Genomic DNA, 22,829 nt, shown 5'->3' on the forward strand with positions numbered 1-22,829 from the left:
TCTATAGGAAAGCAGGCCGAGTAAGCCACGAGGAGCAAGCCAATAAGCAGCACAGCTCCATGGCCCGTGCATCAGCTCCTGCCTCCATGTTCCTGCCCTCCCTGCTTCTGACGATAAACTGTTGTATGAAAGTATAAGCCAAACCAACCCTCCCACCCAAGTTGCTTTTTATCATGGTGTTTCATGACAGCAACACTAACCCTAACTAAGGCAGACAGTAAACCACATGGTCCAGTGTGCTTTCTGCAAGGGGCATCTTCCAGCCTGACAGGAAATGCGTAATAAAGATGGAAAATTAGGGTTCCGTAAGAAGAACAAGATGTCAGGACTTTCCTGATCCTTGTGCGTGTCTGGGTTACAGACACCAAGCCAGAAGAACCACCCCCCCACCCCCCTACCATGGCAAGGCTGTCTCACAGAGGCCTGAGTAGAGTGTCCTGTCTGGGTTCTGCCTCTTGTCTCTCCTGGAGCCAGGGTCCCATACTCTGCTGTTGTGTATAGGTACCCGTGCCATGTGTGATTGTGGAGGCCGAAGGAAGACATTCCCTGGATGTCCTGTGTAGGTGGAGTTTCCCTGTCCCGACTGCCTGCTCCCAAATAACTGACTCAAAGACTTAATATTAATTATAAATGCTCGGCCGGTAGCTCAGGCTTGTTACTAGCTAACTCTTACACTTTAAATTAACCCATATTTCTTATCTACCCTCTGCCACATGGCTCATGACTTACTACCTCATTTTCTACACGTCCTGTTTCCCCTGAGCCTGCTGACGTCTCTCTCTCTCTCTCTCAACTCTGCCCTTCTTCATCCCAGCATCCTTAGTTTGATCACCCCACCTATATTTCCTGCCTGGCTATTGTTTGATTGAAAGTGAGACCCCAGCCCTCTAACACCCCTATATCCAAGGAGTCTGGGATGAATGATTGGAAGCATCACCCCAGCCCCTGGCCTGGGAGTTGCCCTGGTCCGAACTCCAACTCCCAGCCTACCAAGGGCTGACCCCTCCCACAAGGAGGGTCAAGATCACTCCCACAGGCTATTTAGGCTCCTGCCAGAAAAAGGAACACGTGGTTTCTGGTTTGCGTGGGCTCCTCTTCTGCCATGCTGTCTTGGTGGACCCAAGAGTGCTGCATTTATTAAACACGGGCATTTTAGTTAGGTCTAATCTGGTTTGATTGGAGTTCTTTACCCCGGCGGAGCGGCTCGTATTAAGATTAAACCAAACAGCTGTAGCCAATCAGCGTTTTATTAAATCAGTTTGAACGACGAATCTTTACAGCATACAGGAGGATTGTTCCACAGTCCTGCTCTGTCGCTGTTTGCCTTTTGAGACAGGTCTCTCACTGAAACTGGAGCTAGGCTGGCAGCCATATTCCTGTCCCCACCCCCACAGTTCTCGGGCTATGGGCACGTGTGCAGCCATGCCTGACCTCTTATAAAGGTGCTAGAGATTCTAAACTGTTCCGTCCTGGAAGGGCCTGAATGTTCTAGAAGCTGACTGCCAGGCTGGCTATCTCACCTGTGTGACTTGGAGCATGAGCATGCACGCATGTGTGGCATTGTGCTAAGTCTTCAGCCAGGTGCTGCCGCTGTGGGCGTGCATTGGGAGTCTGTGCCCCTCTTGGCGCTTGGCTTGGCCAAGGCTGGGCAAAGGAAACAGATAGGACATATGGCCTCGTGGGCACTGCCATCTGCTGGAAGCATTGAGAACTACAGGCAGACAGCCTACAGGGTCCCGCATGGGCTCTCATGGAGCCTGTGAGAAGTCCAACAGCCCTTTCTGCGCCCCCCCCACCCGCCCCTCAGCAGAAAATAGTCTTCCACCATACCGTACTACAGTCCCCAGGGGATTAAGTAACAATTCAAAGAGCTGTTGTTTTACAAAAGCATAATATCTGTTTTGCAAAGGAAAGCAATTATATTAAACTTTTAATAAGTATTTCTGTATGCAAATATGTACATGTTTGCCTATATGAGTACTTGTGCACATGTGTGCCCATATGTGTGGTTAAAGGCTAGACTAAAGGGCAACCTCATGTCTCATTCCCAGCGACTCTCCACCTTGTGCTTCTTGAGATACCGTTTCTCACTAACCTGGAGATTGCTTGGCTCAGCTAGGCTAGCCAGTGGGTTCCCAAGGCTCCTGATTCTGCCTCGCCAGCACTGAGGTGACAGACACATTCCACCACGCCTGGCTTTGATTTTGTTGTTGTTTTATTTTTGTTTTTTAAACATGTGCTCTGGGCATCAAACTCAGGATCCAAGGAAAGCATTTCCCCAGTGCACCTCTCTCTTAAGGGCCCTGTAATGGTTACTTTTGACTGCCACTTTAATGGAATTTAGAAGCATCTAGGACACGAGCCTTAGGGCATGCCTGCGAGGACATTTTCAGAGAGATTTAACAGGGAGAGAAGATCCTCTCTGAACGTGGGCACAGTCCCACGGACCCGTGGCCTAAATTTTAAAAAGGAAAAATGACCTGCTGCCTCACTTTCTTCCCCACCACGATGGACCACCTGCCTTGACACACCAAGAGCCAAAAGGAAGCCTTCCTGAGTCCCGTTGGTCAGGTGTTCTAATGGTGACAAGGAAAGGCACAAACACACCTGGGTCAGTGCACCTCTAAAGGGTTCTACTTAGTCTGCATCATCACGAGATGCCTGGGGGACAGCTTGCTTATATAAAGGCTGCTTCCAAGCATCCTTTACAAAGCTTTGTCGACACACAGGGAACAAAACTACCCGGCCACACAGAGTGTGCTGGATGAAGCTTTTATTCAGGGACAATGGCAGGATGTCATGGGAATGAGCGGTACCAGAGAGGACACTATATCTCAGCAGGATGTCCAAGGGCCAACCAGCAGTTACAGCGACAGACAGCTGCTAACCAGCGGTTAAAGTGACAGAGAGTTGCTAACCAGCGGTTACAGAGACAGAGAGCTGCTAACCAGCGGTTACAGCGACAGAAAGCTGCTAACCAGCGGTTACAGCGACAGAGAGCTACCTTTACAGTCTTGATCGTCCTTATCCAACAGGTGCAGGCTACCCTAGTGTGCTAGGTGCGCAGGTAAGCCTGGATGCCTACATCTGTACCTACTTACCATCCTTTTATTTCCTTTTCTTTGTTCATTCCTTCCTTTTTCCTTCCTTCCTTCCTTCCTTCCTTCCTTCCTTTCTTTCTTTCTTTCTTTCTTTCTTTCTTTCTTCCTTTTTTTGAGACAGGGACTCCCTATGTGACTCTGGATGTCCTGGAACTTTGTAGACCAGGCTGACTTTGAATCTGTTCAGAGATCTGCCTGCCTCTGCCTCCCCAGTGTTGGGATTAAAGGTATGCGCCACCACACCAGGCTTCTACTTATAATCTTTTAAGGCGTCTTTTGCCTCCTGATTCTTCCTTCTGCTACCTTGGGAGCAACTGAGTCTCTCTCTCTCTCTCTCTCTCTCTCTCTCTCTCTCTCTCTCTCTCTCTCTCACACACACATACACACACACACACACACACACACACACATACACAGAGCCCAAATCTTCACTAGCTCCACCTTTCTTTTTGCTCCAACTTTTTCTTTTCTTCTTCTTTCTCAGCAGACCCTGATCTTACGGGTTTCAACAAAAGAGGGTCAATTTCTAAAGCAGTCTTCACTCCCCGGTGTTTATTCTGCCCTGCTCCCACCACCTAGCTTTAAGCAAGCAGGCAGGGAACAGAACGACCTGGTGATGGAACTGCAGAGACAAAGGACAGAGGAGCAGGCTCAGGGGCTGCATTTGAGTTTTGGCTCAGGCCCATCCCAGCAGCCAGCTTTGTAGACACACAGCAGATCATCTGAGATGCGCCACCAAACACGTGCGCATCCTTCCTTCCTTGCTGTAAGCGTGTGACCATCTGAGTGTGCGTTACCTTTCTCTCTGCATCCGTAACCCTCTGTGACCTCCTTCCCAGGCAGAACTGCATTGAGGAAGGCCTCAGGAATCCCCAATGAGCAACAGACGAGCTAACACGAAAGCAAAGGGCGAGGGGCAGCCAGGTCCACTTGGGAGAGTCTTAAGAGGACACACGACTATCAGAATCCTGCTCTGCACGGGGGGGGGGGGGGGGGACTTATAGCGGTGACTAGAGTGTACGGATGAGTGGATGACAGCTGGGAGGGCGGCACAAAGACAAATGACAACAGCTGGGCTGTACAGATCAAAGGCCAGTCTGGGCCAATGGCCACACCTGTGTAAACCCCTCCTGCTCAGTAGCATACGCCACCCTGCCTGAAGCTCCCAACGGGTGATCAGTGAACACTGAGAGGAACGGGGTGGGGAGTTCACACGTTGTAAGTCTTCATGGGTTTGTAGAGGGGCGGCAGCAGCCCGTGGTTCTCGCGGACGATTTCCAGGTACTCAGATGGAGAGTCCAGAAAGAGGGATCCACAGCACAGCTGGCAGCAGCACTTGAGCCCAGTGACTTCCGGGCTCTGGTCAGACAGGGGAGAAAGGTCAAAGTCAGTTACCTATGGTGAACAAGACCCCGTGGGTCAATTACCGCCCCTTGGTTCCCCCTGCCAGCCTGTTCTGTGGACTTGAAAGCTCAGCAGGAGAGAGACAGTCAGATGGGGCACCAGCTAGATCAGCAAGTCTACCATGTCTGTCTGGTGCATCATCGCAAACGTCAGGGTTTAGCAGGACTCCCTCCAGGCAGACTGGTCCACCTACCCTCCCTGGATCAGTGGTCTAGCCTCCACCCTACAGGGCACCTACCCTCCCTGGATCAGTGGTCTAGCCTCCACCCTACAGAGCACCTACCCTCCCTGGATCAGTGGTCTAGCCAGTGGTCTAGCCTCCACCCTACAGGACACCTACCTCCGCTACGTCCTTCTGTTGAGTAGCACTCCGCACAGTCATGTACATGACGAAAACCAGCAACACGGTGATCAGCGTGGCACAGGGGAAAGCAAAGACAAATGGCTGGAAGGCTGGGAAGGAGAGAGCACAGTTAGAGGCCTGGATATCTGGTGTTGAAATGCTGGCTCATGGGTAAAGGCATGTACTGCCAAGCCTGATGACCTGAGTTCCATCCCAGGCATGACCACGATGGTGGAAGGGAATAACTGGCTTCTCATCGTTGTTCCCCGACTTCCACGTGTGTGCTGTGGCACATATACACATATACAAGCACACACAGCAGCCAGGTGGTGGGGCCACATTTCTTTATTCCCAGCACCAGAGAGACAGAGGCAGGCGGAGCTCTGAATTCGAGGCCAGCCTGGTCTACAGAGTGAGTTCCAGGACAGCCAGAGCCACACAGAAAAACCCTGTGTTGGAAAACGAAAGGAAGAAAGAAAGGAAGAAAGAAAGAAAGAAAGAAAGAAAGAAAGAAAGAAAGAGAAAGAAAGAAAGAAGAAAGAGAGGAAAGAAGGAAGAAGCACCCACAGTAAATAAATACATAAGTGTTTTGTAAATATACCGGGTTTTTGTGTGTGTTTGTGAGCATGTGGATATATTATGTATGCAGGTATATATGTGTGCACAGGTGTGTGTGTGTGTGTTTATGGAAATCAGGACAACTCTCAATGTTGTTCTTTAGGCTCCTCCTTTGGCTTTTTGTTTGAAACAGGATCAAGAGCTCCATCAAGCAGGCCAGGCTGGCCAGCTCCAGGGATTCACCTGTCTCTGCCTCCTAGCTATGTCCAGCTTTTAACACAGATTCTGGGGACCGAACTCTGATCCTCACGTTTGCAAGGCAAGCAATTTACTGACTGAGCCCAAAATTCTGGCTCTAAAGAAGCAAGCGCAATGGAGGTGAACACAGGCAAACTCCATTAGAGAAATTCTTCTCCCATGTACAGAAAATCCAGAATTTAATGAAAAATTTAAAAGCAACAACCTGGGACTGGGGAGATGGCTCAGTGGTTGACCACTTGCTGCACAAGTCTGAGGATCAGAGTTCAAATCCCCAGAACCCACATAAATCCCAGGTGGGCACAGTGGCTTACACTAGTTCCAGCCATGGAAGGTGGAGACAGGATTACCAGAGCCAACGGTACAGAGTCTAGCCATGTTAGCAAGCTCTGGGTTTGACTGGGAGACCCTACCTCATTGGATAAGATGGAAGAGTGATCAATAATGGTTCTTTTTAGATAATTTTATTAATATTTAATTGTGTGTATATACAGGTTAGTGCAGAGCCCATGTATGCCAGAAGGGGGCATTGGATTCCCCTAGACCTGGAATTCCAGAAGTTATGAGCTCCCCAATGTGGGTGCTGGGGACCAAACTCAGGTCCTCAGCAAGAGCAGTGTGCACTCTTAACTCCTGAGCAGTCACTTCAGCGAGAGGATGATTCTTTTTATTTCTTTATGTGTATGATTGTTTTGCCTTTATGTCAATGTGTATCTGGTGTCTGTGGAGGTCAGAAGGCACTGGATCCCCTGGGGACTGGAGTTACAGATGTCTGTGAAACACCCTGTGGGTGCTGGGAAATGAACCCGGATTCTCTATAAGAGCAACAAGTGCTATTAACTGCTGAGCCTTTTCTCCAGCTCCCCAGAAGATGATTCATAACACTAAAATCAGGCATCTAAGCGGGCCTCTAACCTCACACCCCACCACACACATACACAAAGAAAAATAAAGTATGAGAATGTTTAAAAATATATCCATAATCTACTTGGTAGTCGTTAGGTTTCAAAGAAACAATGGACAAGCATCACTCAGTATCTGTGACTCCTCCTTGTTCTCCTGGCATCCCCGGGTACCTGTGGCTCCTCTCAACACCCTTCACCATGATCCCAGCTTCTACCTTATTTATTTATTTAGATAGGGTCTCTTACTGAATTCGGCTAGATTGACTGTCCAGAGAGCCCTAGAATCCTCCTATCTCTACATCCCTGCCCCTAGTACTAGGATTACAGACCCAGGTTGCTGCATCCGCTTTTATGGGTTCTGGGGATTGGAACTCGGGTCCTCATGTTTGCACAGCCAGCATTTTACCTACTCACGGAGCCATCTTCCCAGCTCTGAGCCAGTATCTTCTCCACGGAATTCATGGAGTTCTGAACACTCACCAGAGCATATTAGAACCAGCAGAGCCCAAGGGACCCAAGGAGGCCCCTGAGGTCATCCAGGGCCTAGGCTGGGGTAGAGTTCTCGAGGTTCAGAAAGAGACCAGAGAATAGGGGGAGCAGTAATGACAATGGCAGTGAGTAAGTGGGAACACGTGGGAGCTGATTTCTTTGTTATTGTTTAACGATGCTGATGTTCATGGAGGCGTCGGTGGGGTTGATGGGGGCTGTGTTGCTAGGTTGGTAGAGTGTTAAGGACTGTATTGACAGAATTTGGTGCTGGCGGTGGTGCTGGGCTGGGTAGAGTATTATTATAAATAGTATTTAGTGGGGGTGATGAAGTTGATAGAGTGTTAGGGATAGCATGATGGAATTTGGTTGTGGTACTGATGTTGGTAAGGAGTTGGTGGTGGTATGGATGGAGTTTGGTGGCGGTATAAAGGTCAGTAGAGTGAGCTGGCGTTGGTAGAGTTTGGTAGTAATGCCTAGAGTGGTGAAGTGTTAAGGATGCTTCTGGTGGTGTTCGGTGTTGGTGCAGAGGTTGGCAGAGTGCTGGAGATGGTGTTGGTGGGGCTGGTGGTGGGGCTAGGGTGGCAGAGTGTCAGTGATAGTATTGGTGGAGCTTACTGCCTCTGCTAAGGTTGGCAGGGTATTCAGGATAATAATGGTGGAGTTTGGGGTTGGTGCTGAGATTGGTAGTGTTGATTGTTGGTGGAATCTGATGATGACAATGTTGGCAGAGTCGGTGATGGTGGTGGTGTTAGTGGCTTCAACATTTGGTCATTGAAACGTGAACTGTTTCTCTACCCAGGAGAGCAACTTGTGATCTTGGTGCTGGCGGAGTCAATTCTTGATAATCAGCGACCAAGCGATTGGCCGGTCACCAGAGCTGGTGGCAGGCTTTTGATACCTATTAATGGCACTGCAGCAGAAGGCAAGGTGTCACTTACTGGAGGGCCACACCTGAATCCTATGGAACTGGTCTGCCCTGCTGATGGCATTCTCAGCTCGGAAGATGAAACAGTAGTCCCCGGGGTTCTGGAAGACGTGGGTCACGTTCAAAGATGTGCCGGTCACCAACACCGGGTGGCACTCTCTGTCCTCCACTGGGAGACATGCCGGCTTGAGGCCCCAGCACACCTGCAGAGGGGGGCTAGAGAGGAGCAGGTACACATTTTCAGAAGTGGCTTGTGACCACGCCCAGCGAAGGTGACAGGGCAGAAACTTCAGAGTCCTTTCCATATGGATACCAGGCTACCCTGGTCCATGTGATGGTTCATCTTTAACAGGACTTAAAATCACCATGGAAACAAACCTCTGGGCATGTTTGTGATGGGGTTTCTAGGTTAGGTTAATTAAAGTGGGAAGTCCCACCCTGAATGTGGGTGGCACCATTCCATGGGTCACAATCCTAGATTCAATAAAAAGGGAAAAGCAGGCTGAGTACCTGAGCATCCATCACTCTCTGCCTCCAGACTGTGGATGTTATGTGGCCAGCTAGCTAAAGGTCCCTCTGCTCTGCCTCCCCGCCACAAACTGTGAGCTGAAATAAACCCTTCCTCCCTCCGATTGCTTTCACCTGGTATTGTGTAGCAAGGAAACGGTTAACTAATACATCTCAACATCAAACACTCCAGACGCAGGAAATCAAAACTATGGAAGAGCTCTGCCCACAGTTCTTCCCCATGTCACAGCCACAGGGCAGAACGCTAGCGTGCTCGCACGAAACCCAAGCTCTTCGAGGGACAGAGCAGGATCTTTCGCGTCACTGGAGGTCTAGAGAAGCCACAGAACACACACACACACACACAGCACTCTGGGGGTTCACTCACCTCCCGAGGAATTTCAGGCTCATTGTCAACTTTTGGAATGTCTGCAAGAGGGTGGGCGCCGAAATCTGGATGCCTTGAAGGGCCTCTGTAAGAAAGGAGGAAACCGTTAGACCCGGTGGCTGAGGATCAATACGAGCTGCACAGCCCCTTAGCATGCATGGCCACCTCTGTGTCCTTGTCTCTCAGCCACTCTCTTACCCACTGTCGCTAAGCCATTGACTATGCCAGAAGAAAAGCACCAGCCAGGACCAGAGGCAAGGAATCCTCCCAAGGGCTGGAGAGACAGCTCTTTGGCAGTCCTAGTTAGTTAACTGTCAACCTGACACAGCCTAGAGCCACCCGAGGAGAGAGCCTCAACTGAGGGATGGTTCGGGTCGGATTGGCCTGTGGACATATCTGTGACGGATTGCGAGAGGACCCAGACCACTGTGGGCAGCACCACTCTCTAGGCACGAGGTCCTGGGCTGTATAAGAAAGGTAGATGCATCTGATCTGGTGAGGAGCTGCAATCCTGCAGGCCTCCATAGCCTCTGCTGTACTTCCTTGACATGAGTTCCCTGGTTGGAGGGAATGTTGTGTGGAATAGCAAGTAGGCCTGCCTTCAGGTTCCTGCCTTGAGTTCTTTCCTTGACTTCCTTCACTGGTGGACTGCAGCCTGGAGTGTAAGCCAAATCAACTTTTCCCTCCCCTGAGTTGCTTTTAGTCAGGATGGGTTTTTTTGTTGTTGTTTCTTTCGTTTTTGTTTGTTTGTTTGTTGTTTGTTTTTCAGACAGGTTTCTCTGTGCAGCCCTGGTTGTCCTGGAATTTGCTCTGCAGAGCAGGCTGGTCTCGAACTCAAGAGCTCGGCCTGCCTCTGCCCCCTGAGTGCTGAGAGTAAAGGCGTGCGCCTCCTCCACCTCGCTTGTCAGAGTGTTTTATCACAGCAAGGGACAAACCGGAACAGCCGGTAAAGTGTAGAGCTGCATTTCACCCCAGCTCCTGAAAAACTGCTGGGCACGACCACGTCTGCTCAGAATCCCAGCGCTGGGGCAGAGGAGATGCGTGCATTCCTGAGAGTCACCAGCCACCCAGACTAACCTACTAAGTGAGCTCCAGGCCAGTGACAGATGCTTGTATCAAGAGGAGGGTGTTGAGCCAAGAGTGGTGGCACACTCCTTTTATCCTAGCACACGGAGGCAGTGGCAGGCCAATCTCTGTGAGTTCCAGGCCAGCCAGGACTACACTGTCAAAAATGATTCATTTTAAAAAGGTGGACTGGCCTCTGAAAACTCAAGGTTTTCTTCTGACCTCCAAGTGCGAATGCACGTATGTGTATACTCATCTACACACACGTGTACACACACACACACACACACACACACGTTACGCATGGACTTGGGTGGACATGCACATCATGCATGTACCCTCACACCTACCTATACACACATACAAAGAAATCTCTGAAAACTGCCCAACACCAGGTAGCTAGACTGAGGCTTCCCACACTCCCGAGCCAGCTTTGATCTGAAGCCATAATAACTAGAGAACAAGGACCATCAAGGACCAGCTCCCTAGTGGTTGATGTCTGGTGAAGCTCAGATTTGGAGGCAGGATGGCCTGAACTCAAATGCCAGCTCTGCTAAGGAGTGACTGTGTGACTCTGTCTGCGGCCTTGGGTGGACTCTCCCAAGCAGATATGAACAGTGGAGATGGCTCCAAGAATAGCCATTCAAGTACAGCCCCATGCTAGCACAGAGTCCCGTGGATCTGGATGGAAGGATAGTTGCCTGGGGCTCCTCAGGCACAGCCAACCTGGTGGGAGACCTACCCCGAAGCCTTAAGGAAGCTGAGAAGTCTCCGCTCTTCTGCACGATGCCCTTCGTGGAATCCGGCTTTGTCTGCTCCCATTCTGCCACCACCCTGACCTTCACCGTGAAGGTTCCAGCATTTGAATAGTTGTAATAGGCCACGGGGTTGTCGGTTATCAACAAGGTCCTACAAGAAGACAAGAAGAAGGGATCTGAACGCAACCATTTCCCCTTCCAGGAATTCGGAAGTGCATCCAGCAAAGCATCATGGAATCACCTGTAGCTCCAGCGTTCGAGAGGCTAGTTTTAGCCACTCGGCCTTCTTCCCGTATAAACAGTATAAAAGGCTATGATCTTATGTTAGCTGAACCCAAGGTGAAGGATAATGTAGAATATCAGTAATTTGTTTAGAGCAAGGGCCAGCAGATTCCACCTTCCCGAGTCTGCTGCTAGAGCAAATATACCACCTCCTGTTTGGGGTTCCTTTCTTACCAGTGAGTATTTTCAATAAAGTTGTGGGGGCCTAGTTTTATGTAGATTTTGGCTGTGAGAACAAAGGTTTGACTGAGTAGATGCTTTCACACCAATGCTTCAAGGTGTGGGGAAGGTATCTGGTTGCCCTACAGGAAAAGTCAGGTTTACACTGCCAGGATATCTTAGAAGGGAGAAACGCCATGATTCCATGAGGTTTCTACCGAATTGACAGTGACTTATACAAAAGACAGGTGTTCCCGCAACTATACACACCCGGTTCTTTACAATATTATATAGAGAGTGCTGGGTCTAAAGTGCACACCACCACCTGGCGGGATTTTATTTTTAATAGAGTAAACAGCTGGTCATGGTGGCCCACACCTTCAATCCTGGAGGGACAGAAGCAGGCACATCTCTGTGCATTTGAGACCATCCTGGTCTGTATAATGAACTCCAGGGCAGTCAAGGTTCTGTAGTGAGACCTTGGAGAGAGAGAGGCAGAGAGGGAGAGAGGTGGGAAGGGAGGGGGGGATGCATACCCATCTCCGAAGTCCCATCGGTAGAAGAAGGAAGCTGACTTGAAGAAGTCGCTCGGGTCATGGAGGAGGAAGGAGATTTTGAGGGTTTTCTTGGTGATGTAGGAGTTCGGCCAAGACACAGAGGAATTTTGGGTAATGACTAGGTTTCCCACAAGTGACTCTGAGAAAGACAAAAGGAGAGTGAGTTTCAGAGGCAGGGAGACCCGGAGCGTGACCTCGGGCAGGAACAAAACAACCACTCCCTGGTTCATCCTCCTCCGACCTTCAGAACTACGTGCAGTGTGGGGGACCCCATAGATCCCTCAACGCAGAGACATCCCAGTCACCCCCTGCTGGCAGCGACTCACAGCACATGCCAAATGCTCAACCTATGTCCCTGCCCCCACCTCCCTTTCACAGTGACACTACTCTTTCTGGCAAAAAGCCCACCCACCAGGAAGAAAGGCATGGGCTGAAGGAGGACATGATGCCAACACTTGTAATTCCAGCACCTGGAAGGCTGGGACAGGAGGATCAAGAGTTCAAAGCCATCCTTGGCTACTCTGTGAGTTGGAGGTCATCCTGGGCTACATGAGACCCCATCTCAAATCAAAACAATTTGCATCAGAACTGAACACATATAGACTATTTTTGCTGTTGTTAATATTGTATAATAAATACAGCGTAACAACTACTCCTATGGGGTTTATATTGTATCAGACCCTGTGAAACAAGGAGGCGGATTTAAAGGATATGGGAGGGGCTGGGAATGTGGCTCAGAAAGCGGTCAATTGCCTAACACACAGGAGGCTCTGAGTTCCATCCCCAACACCAGGAACATAGTGGAGGACTAGAGCTGGTGCAATCACAAGGACCAGAGTTCAGATCCCAGCATCCACAAGGGATGGCTTGCAGGACGTCTGCGGCTGGAGAGCTGAGCTGTCTGCTGCCCTCTTCTGGCCTTTGTGACAACTGCATGCATTTTCGTTAGCAGAGTTTATGTGCTTGGTTACACAAATTCTGTGCTTGCATTACTTCCTAAATAATTTTACAAGCATGGGCATTTCCACTCAGGACATTAAAACTCACCTGAAGGGTCATGATTAATAATTGCATAAATTGGGACTATTGAGATGGCAACCATCTCAATAGGTGAAGGCACCTACCATTGAGTCTGCCGGTCTGAGTTCAATCCCCAGGTCCCACAGAGAAGAAAGAGAAAATCAACTCCTGCAAGTTGTCCTCTCACCTCCACATGGACACCATGGCACAGGTACCCACATACATGTACACCCTCACTAAATAAATAAATGTAGTAAAAAAAAACACTTTTAAATACTTATATACATTAGCTGCGTGTCATAGCATATGCCTATAATCCTAGCACTGAGGAGGCTGAGGCAGGAGGATCTTCTTGACTTCAAAATCAGCCTGGGCTCTCTAACAAGACTCCTTCCCTTCCACAACTCCTGAAAAAGGCACACGAATTGCTTCAGTGTCTTTAATCAGTCCCCTAAGGGTTGTGTATCTCCCGTGTTTATATCCCGGTTTCCCTATTATCATCATCTTGCGCGTCAGGCATTGCTCAGGTGAAGGCTGATTTCTTGAAGGTAAATTCATTTGACTATAAGCCCCAAGTGGGTGCTGGGATCTGGACTCTGGACCTCTGCCAGAGCAGCAAGTCCTCTTAACTGACAAATTGTTTCTCTAGGTGTGTGTGCCTGGTGCTTTAGGAGGTCAGAGAAGGTTGTTGGATCGCCTTGGGCAAGAGTTACATACAGTTGTGAGCTGCCATGTCAGGGCTGGAAATTGAATCACAGTAGTCTTCAAGAGCAACAAATGCCCTTAACCACTGAGACAATTGTCCAGTCCTAAAAAAAAAAACTGTTGTAATTACATTTATTTGTTTATCTATCTATCTATTTATTTATTGTGTATGTGCATGTGTGTGTGTGCCTGTGTGTGCAATCATGCCATGACATGAATGTCAAGGTCAGAAGGTAACTTGCAAGAATGGGTTCTCTCTTTCTACCATGTAAGTCCTGGGGATCAAACTCAGGTCTTTCAGCTTTGCAGCAAGCACCTTTCCTTGCTGAACCATCTCTCTGACCCTATTTTCCAACTCTTTTTTTTTTTTTACTTAATGAACAACCAAGAAACAATTCGTGTTTATAATTTGCATTTGTTTGATTACTGCCAATTATCAAGGCTGGATTTTTTTTTCTGCCCCAAGAGCTTGAGAGCAGCAGAGATGGCTCAGTTGGTGAGGTGCTTGCTTTGAAAGAATGAGAACCTGAATTGGACCCCCCAAACATCCATTTTTCAAAAGAGCTGGGCATGGTGGTGGATTGCATTTGTAGTCCTGTTGCAGGGTATTTGTTTAACTATGTAAAGATGTGTTGCTGTTTTACCTTGCCTGCCTAAGGCACCTGACTGGTCTAATAAAAAGCCAACCAGCCAATAGTGAGGGAGAAGGGATAGGTGGTACTTCCAGGCAGGGAGAGTAAGGAGGAGGAGGAGTTTAGGTTTGGGGAAGAAAGAAAAGGAGATGACAGGAAGCCACCAGGGAGATGCCAGGGGCCAGACAGACAGACACGGAGGAAGCAGGAAAGTAGGACATACAGAATGAAAGAAAGGTAAAAAGCCCCGAGGCAAAACACAGATGAATAGAAACAGGTTAAAGTTAAACAAGCTAGTGGGACAAGCCTAAGCTAAGGCTGACACTCATAATTAATAACAAGTATCTTAATATGGGAGCTGGTTGTCGGCCCAAAGAAAATGCCAACTACATAATCCCAGTGCTGGGGCTTAATGGCCAGCCAGCCTGTCTAACTGGTGAGCTCACCAATGGGAGATCCTGTCTCAGTCTAAAAGGGTGGATGCAGCCTGAAGAACAATGCCAGAGGTTCTCTCTCTCTCTCTCTCTCTCTCTCTCTCTCTCTCTCTCTCTCACACACACACACACACACACACACACACACACACACATACACGCACAAGAACATATACATGCAAACACACATGCGTAAGACTTGAAAGCAGGCCTGGTGGCGTATCGCAGTGGTAAACTCTTGCACAGTGTGTTCGAGGCCCCAGGTTGCCCAACATGGGAGAGTTTTGAAAGCACATAAGTAAACAAGAAAGGCCCTCAGGGATCCTCACCTTTGATGGGGAGGACCAGAGCACTCCTGGCTAAGGGCTTGCACATCCAGCAGTCGACAGCAGTGACCCAGACAGTGATTGGAAAGTCCCCAGGCCTGTTGCCCACCACGTGGATGGTTGAGGTTAGATTCTTCTCGGTCTTGGCAGTGAGGGTCAGTGGCGCGTGGATCCAGTGGAAACGGTAGAGGTGGGCGTCTGTAGGCAGGGACAGGTTGCCATTGTCCTTGATCACCAGGCTGGCTGAGATGGTCACTTCTGTGCCAATGGTAGCGGGACCATCAGTAGTAAGACTAAGATTATAGAGACCTAGGAGACACATGCAGGCCAGGTTTCAGGAAGACAATGAGGAATCCCTCAGCAACCTTTCCAGTCATCAGTGACAGCATTGGGGCCAGCAAGATGTCATCACATCAAATCTGATGACATGAGTTTGATTCCCCGGTCAAAGAAGAAAGCCATCTCCCCCAAGTCTTCCTCTGCCCCCTTCAAATAAATGTAGCATCGCAGAGTGTCTCTGTTTATTTACAGGGGATCCTTAACAAGACCCCTACTTGATGTCCAGACCCACAATATCCTATGTTTTCATCCTTGTTCATTCGTTAGCTCACTCATTCACACATACAGTTCATGGGGAACTTTAAATCAGGCGCCATCAGAGATTAACAATAGTAACTACTAATAAAATGGAACCAGCCTTTAATCCCAGCATTTGGGAGGCAAAGGCAGGCAGATCACAGTGAGTTCGAGGCCAGCTTGATCTACAAAGTGAGTTCCAGGACCGCCAGGACTGTTACACAGAGAAACCCCGTCTTGAAAAACCAACCAACCAACCAACCAAATTAACTAATTAATTAATTAAATTAAACTAAGATTGGTGGTGTATGCCAGTAATCCCAGCACCAGGGAGGCTGAGGCAGGAGGACTAAATGTTAGAGTCCACCCTGGGCTCCATAATGATCGTGTTCAAGGCCGGTTTGGGCTATATAGTGGGACTCCAGCTAAAGAAACAGAACATAGCTGGGCTGTAGTGATTCACACCTTTATTCCTAGCTCTCAGGAGGCAGAGGTAGGCCTACGTATTCCAGACTGGTTTTGAGCTTATGGCAATCCCCCTACCTCCCTGTCTAGAATGAGCTGATACAAGCTCATGCCACCACACCCAGCTGGGCTCCACTCATTTCACTAAGACCCACATTCCCAGCCAAAGTTCCTGAGTGGGGCTCACAACTTCTTAGGCATTGATACAGCAAGTAGTATGCATTCCCTTTGTACTCTGTCTGCACTGTAACCAAATGTAACTAAGTGTAAATTAGCCTAATGTTACTGCTTGCATCTATTTAAATTAAGCTTTATGTTTCTCAGGCACTGCACCACCACCACCACCATCACCACCACCATCACCACCACCACCATCATCACCATCACCATCACCACCACCACCACCACCACCACCATCACCACCAAAACCACCCTTCCACTCCACCCCATTCCCCCCACTCCCTGTGTTTAACAACAATGTTGTGACTAGTGGTCAGTCTTCCGCAGGCACACAGAATATTTCTGTTTACCCAAAGCTCTGTTTCCCATGGGTGGTCCCTCTGAACGTTTGCTCTCTCTTCACTTCTTGTCAGGGTAAAAAGAGCCCCGCTGGGGTCAGGTGGGGCTGGGCATACAGCTAAGTGGGTGGAGTGCTTGCCAGGAGTAAAGGAAGCTCTGGGTCCCAGTCCATGAATGATGGTGACAAACACCAACAATCCTAGCACTCTAGAGGCGGAAGCAGGAGGTCCACAAGTTCAAGGCCATCCTCAGCTACATAGTGAATGTGAAACCAACCTGTGCTATAGAAGTGTTTGTTTAAAACAAAACAAAACAAAAAGCCAGCTGTCCCAAACACCAGCCACAGGCCTCTGATTTTCTCTTTCCTGTCATACCTCCCTCCTTAACGTCACCATCCTATCCCTTTTCCAGTCCCCCCTCCTACCCCTCCACCCTCCCTACCCCCCCCCCAGTCATCTGGATCTCTGCTCCTGGCCCTGATCTATGCCCCACCCCTTCCTGCTCCAGCAAGCTTCTAACATTTGCTCTAATGTAATCACAAACCTTCTTTTGGGGTTCCTCCTGGCAGCCAGCCTCTTTAACTCTTGCAATTCCAGAAGGCACACAGTGGCGCATGCTTTTAAACCCAGCACTCAGGAGGCTGAGGCAAGTGGGTCTCTGTGAGTCTGAGGCCAGCCTGGTCTACAGAGTGAATTCTACGCCAGGCAGGGCTACATAGTGAGCCCCTGTCTAAAAAATAGAAAAATTCCCAGTACCCAGGATGCTGGATCAGTGGGAACAACACTGCTGCCAAGCCTGATGACCTGAGTTTGATCCCGGGATATACAAACAGTCTGCTGGAAAAAAATCTAAAAGTAAAAAGAATGCCCATTCTGCCAGAAGGCAGTAAGTTTTTAGGAAGTTTTCCCATGCCCTGATCCCTCAATGCTCTCCTGACAGACTGAGCCCATTACTGTCACAACTACACTGAATGGAGACTTATCTCCTGTGTGCTGTGAATTCCTTGAGGACAAGGGTCACCTGCATCTTTATTATGCAAAAAAAAATGTTTACCATGTAGTAAGGAGCCAGAGACATGGCTCTGTGGGGATGAGGACCTGGGTTCAATCCCCCAGACCCATGTAAGAAACAGCCAGGCAAGATGAAGTATACCTGTCCCTGGACTGGAGGAGACAGGGACAGGAGATCTTTGGGGCTTGCTGGCCAGTCGATCTAATGGAATCCATGAACTCCAGATTCTACCGTGTTTAAATTTTATTAAAACTAAGATTTGGGCCTCAAGGTCACGTTAGCAAAAACCCAAATGTCTATATCACAACCATGTGTTGTTAGTTATTAGCATGAGGCTGAGCCATACATAGATGGACAGCATCTGAGGAAGACATCCCAGGTCTCCCTGTCACCTCCAGATACAAGAGCACATACGTGAATGCATGTGCACCATCGTGCATACCCATGCACGCCCACAAGCACACATACACACATGCCCTCCACATGGCCACGAGTGTGCATGCACGTACTCACACACCCACAAATGTGCACACACATACACACATGCACACACATGCAAGCATGCACACGTGCCCACAAGTGCACCCACCCACAACTGTGCACACACATACACACATGCACACACATGCCCTCCACATGGCCACGAGTGTGCATACACGCACTCACACGCCCACAAGTGTGTACACACCTACACCCATGCACACCCATGCACGCACGCCCACACCCATGCACGCATACACACGTGCCCAAGAGCGCACACACCCACAAGCGTGCACGCACATACATACGTGCATACACACACACTCATTCACACACACCTACACAAACCGTATGGTAAGTGTTCGGTGGGACTTCTAAGTCACGTGATTACCTGGAAAGGAAGATGTGGCAGAGTCCAGGCCACCTGACACTGTCGCAGAAGACCGTTCACCTGGGGGCTACTGTCTGCACCCCTTTGTGTGCCCCACCCCCACAGGTGCTGGCGTTACCTAGCATGGGCATGTTCCTCTTCAGGATGAGTCCACAGGATACCTGCTGGAGTCTTCAGCAAAACCAGGAGAAGGTTCTGTGTGCAAATGTGCCCCTGTTTATCTCACGAGGACTTTGGCTTCAGTCTTTTCTGTTGCTCTGCCCCCTGGTTCCTATTATGAATCCCTTTTCTTCAAATCCATGTGTTGAGTTATAAAGCTGTTTGAGCCAAAATGCTAAAGGCATAGGCCACTACTGTTACCAAGATACCATGGGTTTGAAGGTTAATATGGTCACCATGGTGGGGTTTAGTTTAGTTTAGAGACAGGATCTCTCTGTGTAGACCAGGCTGGCCTCGAACTCACAGAGATCCATCTGACTATATATTCAATATGACCAGCTGCCATGGCCCCTGCTGCCATAAAATCCCTGACATGATGGACTCTACTTTTGGACACTTATTTATCATTTTTGGGAAGGGATGCATGTGTGTGCGTGTATACATGCATGTGTGTGTGTGCTCTTGAACATACATGTGCATGTGTGTATCACAGTGGGCATGTAGCAGGGGCGTCAGTTTTCTCCATCTAACATATGGGTTCCAGGAGCCAAATTGAGGTCTTTGGCTTTGGCAGCAAGTGCCTTTACCCTCTGAGACATCTCTACAGCCCCGTTTCCTATTTTGTCGTAGCATTCAGGCAAACGCGTAACACAAAAGGAAAGGGCTGCTGTTGCTATCCCCCGGGGTTTTTTGCCCTCCCTCTAGTTGGCAGGCAGCACATCTCTTTCCTCAAGGGCTCTTACCTGCCACCCCTCCCCCTCCACGCAGCCCCTTCTTCCTCCCACTCAAGTGGAGGAGGAACAAGGACCAGAGCGAGGCTCTAAGGTGGCGGGCACACTAAGCTGCATGTTAATTGCCATCCAGCATCTGCAGTGAGATTGGGCTGACGCAGATCGGTTGCCATGGAAATGGAATCAGGGGGCAGCTGGCTGGAGCCGGGAAGAAGGAGGACCCACTGATGATATTGTTGCAAATGGCTGCCTAGCTCCTAGGAATTCCCACCAGCCCTGCCTGGAAGAGACCACAATGGTCTTTAAAAACAAACAAACAAACAAACAAAACAAAAACAACCCCCCCCCAAAAAATAACAAAAAAAAAACAGAAGCTGGACTAGAGTGACGGCTCAGAGGTTAAGAGACATTGCTGTTCCCATAGGATCTAAATTCAGTGCTCAGCATCTACTACAGACAGCTCACATCCAGATCCTGGGGATCTAATGTCTTCGTCTCGTCTCTACAGGCATCCAAACGCGTGTGACCATACACTCACAATGATAAATGTCATGCACATAAATAAAAATAAATTTAAAAATTAAAAAAAAATTAGAAACAGAAGCTGCACTAGGCATGGTGGTGTACCATGTCTTTACCGCACCTGAGAGGCAGAGGTCTGCAGACCTCTGTGAGTTCAAGGCTAGCTTGGTCCACACAAATGAATTCCAGGCCAGGTGGGGCTATATAATGAGACACCCCCCCCCCCGTCTCAAAACAGAACAGAACACCACCAACAATTAAAAAAAAAAAACGCCCAAAATAACAAAAAACTGGAAGCTGGGGCTGGAAATAGAGCTCAGTTAATAGCTTGACTACCTAATGAGGCCCCGGGATCTATCCCCAGTACCTCATCATGCTGAGTGTGGGGGCACACGTCTCTAACCTCCAAAACTCTGGAGGCGGAAGCAGGAAGATTAGAAGTTCAAGGTCATCTTCAGACCAGCCTCCCAGGTCACATGGGTCAAGGTGACCTCTTTCTTCCTCTGGGCTTTTGGGAAGTGTCCAGGGTATCCAGGCTAAGGTGGGCAGTGAAGATCTTTGCCAAGTGTGGCTGAAGGAACCTGAGCCAGAGCATCACCTGTGACTTTGCTCATCTAAGTTCATCTTTCATGTTTGGGAGCCCAGATGAATAAGGAGCACAGGCAGCCACCAAGGCAAGGGCTCGGAGGCACCCCCAAATGCGCTCAAGTGACATGGAGCTAAATGTGCCGAGACAGAAAGAAGGGGCAATTGCCTCAAAAGCATGGCCCCGGTTTCCTGCCAGGTTTCCATGTTTCCCCATGATACATGTGAGGCCTGGAACATTCTGGAAATAGCTACTGTGGCCTTTTCACACAGCACATGTAGGCAGTGAAAAAAATTGTCAAACACGTCAGTGATGGTCTACATAACACAAAAATCCACCTGCTTCTGCATCTTAAGTGGGTGTGTGTGGGTGTGTGTGCGCGCGCGTGTGTGCGCGTGTGCGTGTGTGTGCATGTGCGTGTGCGTGTGTGTGTGTGTGTGTGTGTGTGTGTGTGTGTGTGACTAGAGTGGCGACTCATGCTTACAATCCCAGGACTGGGTAAGGCGAAGCAGGAGGGTGCAAGTTAGAAGCCAGCCTGGGCAATTCCTGAAGACCTCATCTCAAAATGGATATTGCCTGATATGATGACACACGTCTTAATCCCAGCACAGGGAGCCTGAAGAAGGAGGACCTCTGAATTTGAGACCAGGCTGGCTACAGAATGAGTTCCAGGACAGCCAGGGCTATACAGAGAAATACTGCAGATAGATAGATAGATAGATAGATAGATAGATAGATAGATAGATGGGTGAAGGGAGAGAGGGATGGGTGAGTGGGAGGACTGGTGAGTGGGTGGAGGGACAGAGGGATGAATGGGTGGGTGGATGAATGAATGGATAGACAGACAGACATATTTTATTGTGTATTTCTTATAATTTAAATCACATAACTTCTAGACATATAAGCCAGTGGATCAGGGTGTCCATTTCTAGATGAATTCTATGTTGAATTTCCAGGAGAGGAAGAGAGTGCAGGCAATTTTATATATGCAAAATTCCCACACAATCCTCTGATGCATGCCAAAAACGCAGGTTGTTTTTTTATTTTTAATTTACTTCGTGGCTCTGCCGTTCTCTCAGATCTGTACCAGGTCCCCTCTCCCCGCTCCCCCACCTCTTTTAATGGGCGGATGTGCGGTGAAGAATGATGTCTTTTTTTTTTTTTCAGCTGCTCACAACCCACCGGTCTCTGACAATTCTCGAACCTGGGTCGTTTGTTACTCCTAAAATGGGGTAGGAAGGTTGATGTTGGTCTTTTCATCACGGAGACATGGGTCCTGGTGAGCCTGGGAAAGAATCTGTCGGCTCAAGGTCCCATTTTTTTTTTTAAATCATTCCCAGGGAGGAAATGGCAGACCGGCCTCCTCGGCTGTAGACTAGTACCTGCGCCGCCCCTAAGCCAACGCAATCACGGTGGAAATCTCTAGAAAAAGGCGACATCTTAAAGCAAAAGCGCTGCCCCATGCAGGCAATGGGGGGGCGGTTCTCCCTGGGGGAGGCTGAGGCACCACGACCTCTCTCCCAGCCCACCCGGGGTTCCCAGCATGCATCCATGCTCCCTGTCCCTCCCCCCAGTGAGTACCAGTCCCAAGTATCGGGATGGATGTGTTTCCCAGGGCAGAGTGCTGGAGCAGGCATCGAGGGAGAGCAGAGAGACACCCTTAGTGCTGGGCGACTTCTGGGCACAGGGGTGTCCAGCAGGGGTACGACCCCCGAATCATCTCGGTAGCTCAAGTTCCAGATAGCACTGGACAGCTCCAGGCAGGCTCTGGCTTGCTTACCTGCAGCCACCCTCGCCGGGCCGAAAGGCAGGAGGCAGGCGAGCCAGAAGACGAGGCGGAGGTCGGACCAGACATCGGCGGCCTTGGCCATGGCGCAGCGTGAATGCCGAGGGGCTCCGGGTGGATGCGCAAGGAGCAGGGCTGGAGCTCCGCAGTGACGGCTCCGTACGGCTGTGCGTGGAGACGACGCAGCGCTCGACTGTCCCCGCCTGCAGCCACCTCCGCCCACACAGCCCTCCCCGGAGCCCCAGAGTCCCTCCCCTCAAGGGATCACAGAGGCAAGCCTTACTTCACCAGGTGCGCATGCTCTCTTCCCGCATCTTGCTTCTGTCGGATCCAGAGCCATCTTTCCAGCACTGAGACAGGGTCTCTTTACTGAACCTTTAGCTCATCAAGTTAGTTAGACTGACTATCAAGGAGCCGCTGGAGTCTGCCTACCTCCTTTCCTCCCAGCACTGGGGCTACAGACGCTCACCGCGTCTGAATTTTGCATGCATGCTGGTGATCAGAACTCAGATCCTAATGCTCGTGTAACAAATAACTAACCAAGCCCCCCTCCCTAACACTTAATCTCTCTTACTGTCCTTCACTGCCTTGAATCCATTTTGTGCTTATAGAATGTCTCCACTCAAACTAGCTACAGTTCCCTACTGATGAGTGCACACACTTGCCTTGTGGTGGTGGTGCACGCTTTAATCTCAGCACTCGGGAGGCAGAGGCGGGCGGATCTCCGTGAGTTGGAGGCCAGACTGGTCTATAGAGCGAGTTCCAGGACTGCTACTGGAAAACCCTG

General features: G+C 49.5%; 1 protein-coding gene across 1 annotated transcript; it reads right to left on the bottom strand.

Moving 5' to 3' along the window:
* Positions 1-2,765: 2,765 nt before the first annotated feature.
* On the bottom strand, positions 2,766-22,249 carry Tmem130 (transmembrane protein 130). Its single transcript, XM_050124437.1, has 8 exons — positions 22,037-22,249; positions 14,820-15,125; positions 11,679-11,838; positions 10,686-10,852; positions 8,879-8,963; positions 7,997-8,199; positions 4,846-4,958; positions 2,766-4,460 (listed from the first exon to the last, which is right to left on the bottom strand). The coding sequence occupies exons 1-8, from the start codon at positions 22,125-22,127 to the stop codon at positions 4,311-4,313; spliced, it is 1,275 nt and encodes a 424-aa protein (XP_049980394.1). The 5' UTR covers positions 22,128-22,249; the 3' UTR covers positions 2,766-4,310.
* Positions 22,250-22,829: the final 580 nt, after the last annotated feature.

Source organism: Alexandromys fortis, unplaced genomic scaffold (assembly GCF_014885135.2).
Source record: "Alexandromys fortis isolate MF-2015 unplaced genomic scaffold, M_Fortis_MF-2015_v1.1 scaffold_227, whole genome shotgun sequence".
Classification (NCBI taxonomy): domain Eukaryota; kingdom Metazoa; phylum Chordata; class Mammalia; order Rodentia; family Cricetidae; genus Alexandromys; species Alexandromys fortis.